The 8,938-nt window shown below is 36.3% G+C and overlaps 1 protein-coding gene across 1 annotated transcript; it reads left to right on the top strand.

Annotated features, from left to right (window-relative positions):
* The first annotated feature begins 6,360 nt into the window (after positions 1 to 6,360).
* LOC148534987 (olfactory receptor 2T5-like) lies at positions 6,361 to 6,822 on the top strand. The gene has a single exon (XM_088464858.1). The coding sequence runs from the start codon at positions 6,361 to 6,363 to the stop codon at positions 6,820 to 6,822; it is 462 nt and encodes a 153-aa protein (XP_088320984.1).
* The last annotated feature ends 2,116 nt before the right edge of the window (positions 6,823 to 8,938 follow it).

The following is an 8,938-nucleotide window of genomic DNA, read 5'->3' as shown; positions in this document are numbered from 1 at the left end:
TGCATGTTCTCAGACTTTATTACATTGGCTGAGATTACTGCTAAACTCTTATCCTATTACATTTGGCCCCTAGACTCTTAAAGTAAATGGTCAAACTAAGTACTTGTTTGTTGTCTGCAATTTTTCTATTGTAAAACTAAAAAAATGCTGCTAAAATAAGTATTCATCCCCTGAAGACTAGGGGGTATAACTAGTAAAGGTCGTTTTTTAATCAATTTAAAATTGATTAACATCGACCTTTAGTAAATATACCCCATGTATTTCTAATATTTGATTGATCCACCTTTCGTTGTAATAACAGCTTATTGTTTATTGGAATAAGTACTGTATCTGCCTACTTTGCCCATAATGGGAATTATTTTTGCCCATTCTTTCTGGCAGATTTGCTTCAGATTGGTTAAAAGACACTTGTAGATTACTATTTTTAAATAGTGCCACAGATCTTCAGTTGGATTGAGAATTCAAGGTATATTTAATAAAGATCAATTTTGATTGACCGATATTGTGTTTCTGAGGCTCACACATGTTCTGTTGTGTTTCTGAGGCTCGATCATTTACTAACAGAAAATTTTTGATTTGGGTCTAAAGTATTTCTAAATGTATAGTTTAGCCCCAGTAACACAACATTGTTTATCGATTTTGATTGATTTTATATGAATCAAAATCAATTTAAAGCATCCTTTATTAAACATTCCTCCTTAAATTTGACTTGGCCCTTGTAGAATATTCATATTTTGTTGATCACGCATGCCAGTGTTGCTTTGACCTTGTGCTAATGAACATTATCCTGCTGAAAGGTGACCATTCTCCCAAGCTTTAGTGGTCTAGCAGAATGAAGCAAGTTGTATTGCACTAACTCCCTGTATTTTGCACCATCCATCTATCCTTCAATTTTAAAAAGATGCCTAGTCCCCACTGAGGAAAAGCATCCACACAACATGATGCTGCCACCAACAAACTTCACTGTTGGGATGATATTGCTGAGGAATGGGCAGTGTTTGGTTTTTGCTACACATAATGGACACATACAGTGTCAAACCTAAAATAGAGATAAAGTGGAAAAGTTACCGATAGCAACACATCTGCTTCTACAGTAGGCATCATTTATCTAAAGGGGCCTATCCATTAGCAGATGTTTTTCTGAAAGATGAAAGAAAAAAGATATCTATTGAAAATTCCAGTGGCTCTGCTGAAAGATATCTGTCATGTACATTACAGATTTTGCCAAAAGATGAACGATGAACAATATCGCATGACATCATTCAGGGAGTGGATTTCTTTCTCTGCAGTGCTCTGTAGCTGCTGCTAATATCTTTCATTGTTTACCACATATAAACTGCCAGCGATATGCGATAATTGACCAACATGTTGGAGAGATGAAAGATTCAATTTATCGGCCGTGGGAGTGCACATCTGTCATAGTTCAGGGCCTATCCATAGCAGATAAATTGAATGACTGAATGATATATTGTTCAGTCATTCAATTTATCTGCTAATGGATAGCCACCTTAAAAAATTCTATTAAATGACAGTTAGAAGCTGGTCGGTTGCTATGGGCAACACCTCTACTTCACAGCTCTCTAAGATTTGATACATATCCCTCATAGCATTTGTAATTGTGTAAAAATGCTCTATTCTTATGTCATCTGATCACAAACCCTTATCCTACATTTAAACTGGGTGGCTATGATGTTTTCTGGCACACTCCTCACATCATCCATCTCCTCACAACTCACCCAACACTGCTAACTGGGATATACTTCTTAGAATGCTGTTTGGTCTCATTTCACAGTTTTCCTTTATGTTCACAGTATGACCAATGTGCTATGAATTAGTGTGTTTTGTTGCCTGTAATACTCTATATTTATCATGCTTCACGTTAGTTGTGATTTATTACATTACCCTATTAACTTTGTAGCACCTTTATTTTGAGTAAATCAGTAGCTTCCAAGGTCTTGTACTGTACCTTTGCTTTGCAGCACATGTTTACTTCAGATATTTACTATTAGATCCTATGCCAGGCCAGGTGGTGACATCTCCTGCAACTGTGGGGGTCATGAGTATTGTTACTAACAGACCCCTCTGTCTTATGTTTACTTTGGTTAATATTTATTCCTGTATCAGTACATTTATAGCTATGCATATATTTCTGAAACATTAATATATTTGTGAAAGCTGCAATTATTTCATATACTGTACTGATTACTAGTTGCTTGTTTGAACTTAACACAGCAGTGAGCAATTGTGATGTCATGTCTTTGCTTTAACTGCTGTTGGTGAATTTTTGCCTTTAAAATATGGGCTCACTTACCTTCATTGCCCCTAATGAAAGCTGTACATACTGTATTTGACATATATATTGGGTGGACACAGTGATGTACTGAATAATACATTAAAAATAATACAATTTCACTGAATATACCTTAATGTGAGTTAAGGTTCTTCAAATTTCTTTGTGTGGAGGTGTGAGAGTAACTTATTAATGTTTTATGGACTTGTGCACCACAACTGCATTGATACTGCATCTGGATGAAGTGCTAAATGCTTTCTTATGTGACTAAATCTTCTTCTCCTTTTCCTTCTCCCTCTCCTTGCTCTCCATCTTCTTCCCCATGCAACCCAATAAAAAGAAAAGTTGCTAAATCAAAACACATCACAAACTACTGTATTGCTATCATACTATTGCCTTGCAGAAATATAGGAGAAAACACCCCCATACTGTGCACTATATTGGTGTAATAACAGGTACCCAGTAATACCTTGCTTTGATCTTATCAATTAAAAGGATGGTCCTGTTCAGTAAAGCAAAAACCAATGATTGCTGATAATGCCAGTGTGGATCTTAGGACAACATGGCCAATATCAGCTGGGTGGTGATGGACGTAGCTATACCCAATGTTTATATTTAGCCATGGTGACTCTATTACCAGAGTGAGAGGAAAATATAATACTGTCTACCAATTGTAATATGATGAATGGGAGGAAAATGAGGAGAAATAATGTCACTAATCATCAGTTAGCTAGAACAGGTAACATTCTTACTTGCTGAAAACTCCAGAGCAAATCATTAATCATTATTGCTCTGGAACAGAGACAGCTGCTCCAGAAATCAGCTGTTTTAACAAATCTTTTCACAACTACTTTCATAGCAGTGAAAATTAGCACTGCCAAGTCTGACTCTGTGCACCTGCATGTACTAGGGTTCACACAGGTGCACAAAGCATTTGGGGTCCAGCAGAAGGAGTCAGAAAGGAGCAGAGGGATCTGAAGATGTCAAATGTTACCACAGGCAAGCTCCAAAAATTTGTATTTTCTGTAGCTTGATGAATTTCGGTCCCCATACTACTGTAGTATAAGTGGACGCCAGGTCAGATCAGGAGTGAAAGGTAAGAAGAAAATATCTGTGATATCTCCTGCATTACCTTTATGATGAATGGCCCTGATACTTATTTTCCACAAAGGTAGGTGAAAATGTTAATTTTCACCTAATTTTGTAAAAATTTAGTGATGATCATTATTGCCCTTTAACATTATATTAAGTCTGCACTTTCTCTATTTGTCTATGTGTAAAAGTGTGTGTGTAAGAAGCTGAGAAATAAAGTGGATATTCCTATCCTACTTGGAGGTACTGATATTTGCATAGATTTCACTGTACTCAGCATTATAATTTGATATATAAAAGATAAAATGGAAAAGTAAAAAGGAAGTAGGAGAAGGAAACATCAACTTTTCATATGTAATTTTGCCTTTCTTAAAACAATTTTAAGAGAAATACTGTAAAATATATTATAACTTTCAGACTAAACAATCAAATACTAGAGATGTACTCTGATCCCCATCTTTTTCATTTTTGGGTTTTGCATCCTTTTTAAAAAATTAATCAAAAGTTTTTATAAAACAGCTAAAATCTTATAATTTTTGCAATATAAAACCCAAAATTTGGATTTAAAATCTGAATTCCGAACTGGGGAATTGTCAGAATCTCAACTGAGAACCGTGAAGATTTCCTCAGGAAATCAGAACCGCTACTTGGATCTGTCTAGAATCACACAATTTGGGTGCATTCAGCTTTCTGGAGAAACAAACCACACATCTTTAAAAACAAATACAAGAGCCAAATATAATAGGGTGAGTGTTTATAAAATGTGAGAGAGTTTAGCAGTAAACTCTTACAATCATTACATTGGTCAAGTTGTATTTTCAAAATAGGAAAACATCTGGATGAAAGTTTATATCGTGAGAGTTTTTTTAGTCTGAACAACATGCGAGTTTGCATGTTCTTGGACTCTAATACATTGGCTAAGTTTGAAAAGTGTGAGAGTTTAATCTCACATTTTCTAAACTCTCACCCTATTACATTTGCACCTAAATGTCCTAAAGTCATCATCAAATTTAGTATAATTTTGTTTCTACTATTTTCAATTTAAATGTATTGGTGAAATTAATTTAGATTGCAAACTCCAACAGTGCAGGGAGTTGTGTGAATTATTATATAGCATTGCATAATATTGTACTTGACCACAAAAGAAAATGACTTCTCCATTTGTAAAATCCCTCACTTTTGTAAATATATCCCTAGGATGTCTATAACTCATTTTACAGAATCTTTCTAAATTGATTTTAGACTGTTCTTGTCTTGCTAGAATTTCATAATGGGCAAAGATTAAAAAGGGCATATGTTTTTTTAGCTATAAAAATAGCAGCATGGAAAATGAAGATAGCTGCTACTGTCTACTGTAATGTTATATAAGATAACAAAGTCACCAGTTTGTAGTTCAAACCCTACTCAATATTTTCCTTATCAATGTTAAATAAAAATTATTCTTACTCAAAAAACATAACAAGTGATTTACTCCTACATTTGTGCCACTGCAGATAAAAAGAATATGAAAAAATCATTCTATATAATTCTAAAATGAGAAGTATAAGGATAATTTTTTAAATATTTTGTTAGATTGGGTAGGCAAGGATAGAAAACAAGAGTAGGTAAGGGAGGAGAAATCCACCACAGACCAGCCTCATAATTAGCATCAAGACAGAGAAGCTGATGGTCTTCCAAAATTATCTGGGCATAGTGAAAGTAAAAAAAAAAGACTGGCCATTTAAGGGCCCTATTGCTGGTTCTATAGATATATGGAACCACCATCATCTAGTCTTACACTGGTAGAGTCCAAATAATATATACCTTGGCCTAGTGAAGGTAGGATACTAAGCTTTCACAGAAAATATCTAACAGTTTAATAATCTTAATCAGAATAAGGGATTTAACTCTCAACACCTATCGAAGCATCCAAATCTACATGAAGATGGAAGTGGAAGATTTTTTTTGTGCACATGCGCAGAACAGAAATCCAAAAGGATGCAAATGTACATGTATATATCATATTTGAATGCTCTGAAAAGCAACTTCTTAATCTATTTAATCAATGTCAAAACCAAAACAGAATAATACATTTTATTTCCTCTCAGCCTTGTAATGTAATTATTGAAGGAAACATTCTTGAAATTAAGGTTAAAAAAAATCTAATCTCTTCTATGTACAGTAGGTGATGTTTATTATTATATTATTTTACTTTTTACATAATTGATATGCTATGAGGGTTGTATTTAGCATGTAGACACACAACCAGGCAAGGACAGTTCCTAGGTCACTACAGTTCGATGGTCAACATACAGTATATGTTGCTCTTATTTAATTTAACTTTTCTATCTTTATTTATTTAAATTTTCATCTTTGTGTTTAGACAGCAGGACAACAGGTTGCAGGATGCAAAATTACTAACTTATTACATACTTGCTCATCTCTAACCCAACAATATGTCCCCAACATAGTAACCACTAATAGTAGTAATAATGATTTTTTTTTTGCAGAATACTCTTAAATTTGTATGGAGAACAAGACTTACATTAATGAATTCAACTTGGTGCCAATTTCCACTCAATCTGGATATACATTGTTAACTACCAGTGTGTTTTTCATCCTATATATATTTGGAGTGCTCATCAATTCTAGTATAATTACAGTGATATTCACTGATGTTCAGTTACACACTCCCATGTATTTATTTCTATGTAACCTGGCCTTAGAAGACATCTGGTTTACAACCACTACTGTCCCTAAACTACTGTACATGTTATTATCTAATGATAATACAGTGTCCTTCATACAGTGCTTCATCCAGATGTACTTTTATATTGTGGCTGGCGGTGCAGAAGATATTCTATCACTCATTATGGCATATGACCGATATGTTGCTATATGTGATCCTTTGCAGTATAATGTTATCTTAAACAGGAAACGCTACCATATTGGTATCTGCCATATGGATAGGAGGTTTCTTAAACTCTTTTCTGTTTACAATGTCCGCCTCACACATGTCCTTCTGTCAGTCACGTACCATACACCAGTTTTTCTGTGATGCTAAGGCTCTGATTAACATATCCTATGCTGGCAGCGAAGACTTTTATATTGTCATCTATCTGGAAATTTTGATATTTGGACTTTACCCAGCAATATTCAGTGTGACATCTTATATAATAATTATCAGGGTCATTTTACAGATAAAATCTAAGGATGGAAGAAAGAAAGCCTTCTCCACATGCTCATCCCACCTTGCCCTCATCATTATGTTCTATACTGCAAGTTTGTCTGCATACATGATGCCAACTTCAGAATATTCCAATGCCCTAGAACAGGTTCTTACAGCACTGTACTCAGTTGTTACACCCATGATCAATCCTCTAATCTACAGTTTACGGACTAAAGATGTGAAAAGTGCTCTGCTGAGGCTACTGGGGGTAAAATTACGTGTTAAAGAATGATCAAGTTAATATATATTAAAAGCTGAAGGAGCTAAGGGGGTCATTCAGATCCACTCGCGAGCGGCAGTATGCTCGGAAGTGGGTCGATGTTCCCCACTGCGCATGCGCACGATGGAGGGAGCTCCGTCGTGCGCATGCGCGAGACCCAACGAGCGTAGGACTTTCCATCGCTCAGGGTCTCGCAGCAAAGGGGGCATGCTGTCGATGTTGATTGACAGCACGTCCCCTTTGGTGGGCGTTCCGGGGGCGTGCCTGCCAGATGGAGGCATTCCTATGGGAACGCCTACCATCTCAAGCCGGCCCCACTGACATCACTAGTGATGTCAGTGGGAGTGATTTTGGCTCTAGTAGAGCCAAAATCACTCCTGGCCTTGCGGTTGAGGAACCCAACCACAGGGTTTCACTCGCAAGTCCGATGGTCAAGACCATCACGACCATCTTGTTGCACGCTCGTATATGCTGTGGGTGGTGACACACAGCTATACGAGCGTCCAGGAGGACGCTCCATTTTAATGGAGGACGGCCCTGATTCAGAGCAAGCACTCTGTTCATTGCGTCCGGCTCTGAATCAGGGCCTAAATTCAATGTTATCACTTTAACTTTGCAAAGATTTTTGCTATTAAATAATTATTAATACATAATTTCTAGATTTTCCACATTTTTATAATGTTAAAATATAAGTTATTTTTACAGTGGGGAACATAAGTAAAGCCCTGCAAATAGACTATGCTTTTTATGACATGCTTATTTTAATTCAAGTTGCTTCCAATATAAAGCTATATATTAATTTGGCCTAGAAGTTCCTAGTTTACTTTAGCAAATGAAGCACTGCCAAACACTATGATTGATAGCAGGATGTGACCACGTGAAGGCAGGAAGGGGAGAGCCCAGGCAATCTCTCCAAAACTGATGGCTCTTTCATGGTTGAATTTAAATACAAGAATATTGGAAGAATATTGAACTAAACCTTTTACAATAAAAAAAAGTTTTTACCATTAATTCACTATTTTTTTACTTTGTTTGGAAGGGCCATGGGAGGGGAAAAACACAGACATTTTAGCCCCAATATCTATAATTTCTTATCATTGCATTTTGTGGTAATAAAAAATATTTATCAGGGCTATTTATTAACATTTTCATGCTTGGACAAATGCTCCACATTACTTTACTTCCAGGTTTGGACCTAGCTGATTACTTTAGATTGATCTGACATTTGCAGAAAATGTAACCCACAGGGTGGTATTCAATTGTTTTTTCGGTCTGGATCTCCCATCTAAAGTAATGGGAGACCAGGGGCCGCTATTCAATTGTTACTGCTTTTAGTACTAATCATGCACAAATTGGTAGGGTTTACCTCCGTAAATCGGCTACCCCCCAACCAAAGTGCAGGGTGAGATTGCGAAAAGTGCAGTTTGAGCGCCCAAGCAGGTCACTTTTTGCCATTTCAGATTGAACTCCCCTGGGGCTGTGAGCTGAAATAGAGTGCTGGAAACTTATCATGCCCAATAGGTGCAACAATTGAATAGCTCCGGTCAGGCACGTAAGATGGCGATACAATTGAATACTGCCCATAGATTTTATTTGCGAATGCCATCTAAATAATGTCAACTCCAAATCGCCGCTATACTTAAATTATAATTTTTTGCAATGTATGTTATTATTTTCTAGTTATCTCATTGCTACAGACTCATCTTTTCTGCAGTCGCACCAATCAGCCCCTCTAGGCATGCCCATGACACTCTGCTAGCCCTGGGTGTCTTTGTCTAGTACTTTTTGCTGAAAATGCATTTAAGTTGCAATGCAATGTGGCTCAGATACAACAGGAGACTGTTCTGATTAATTTGATATATGACACTTATATATATATATATGTGAGTCTCTCAGTCAGCAAACAAATTGCAATGATGTAGCAGCTGCAGCTCTTTTCTACATCAAATTCCATTTACTGACTCAGTTGCACACAGATATTGTATACATTGTCACTTACTGTATAAGTTTTTTTGGCAACTCACATAACTCTACTACAATAAACTAGCCACACATCTAAACAAACCAAAACAAATTTCATCACCGAATCCATAGGCACTAATGACACTCACTGCCTGTATGTGGATTG

This window comes from Taudactylus pleione, unplaced genomic scaffold (assembly GCF_031769625.1).
Source record: "Taudactylus pleione unplaced genomic scaffold, aTauple2 ptg000061l, whole genome shotgun sequence".
Lineage (NCBI taxonomy): Eukaryota > Metazoa > Chordata > Amphibia > Anura > Myobatrachidae > Taudactylus > Taudactylus pleione.
This window is presented reverse-complemented; position numbering and strand designations above follow the sequence as displayed.

What these genes read in the sequence shown, in the direction of transcription:
- LOC148534987 (XM_088464858.1), top strand. Translation starts at nt 6,361, where the DNA reads ATGTCCGCCTCACACATGTCCTTCTGTCAGTCACGTACCATACACCAG.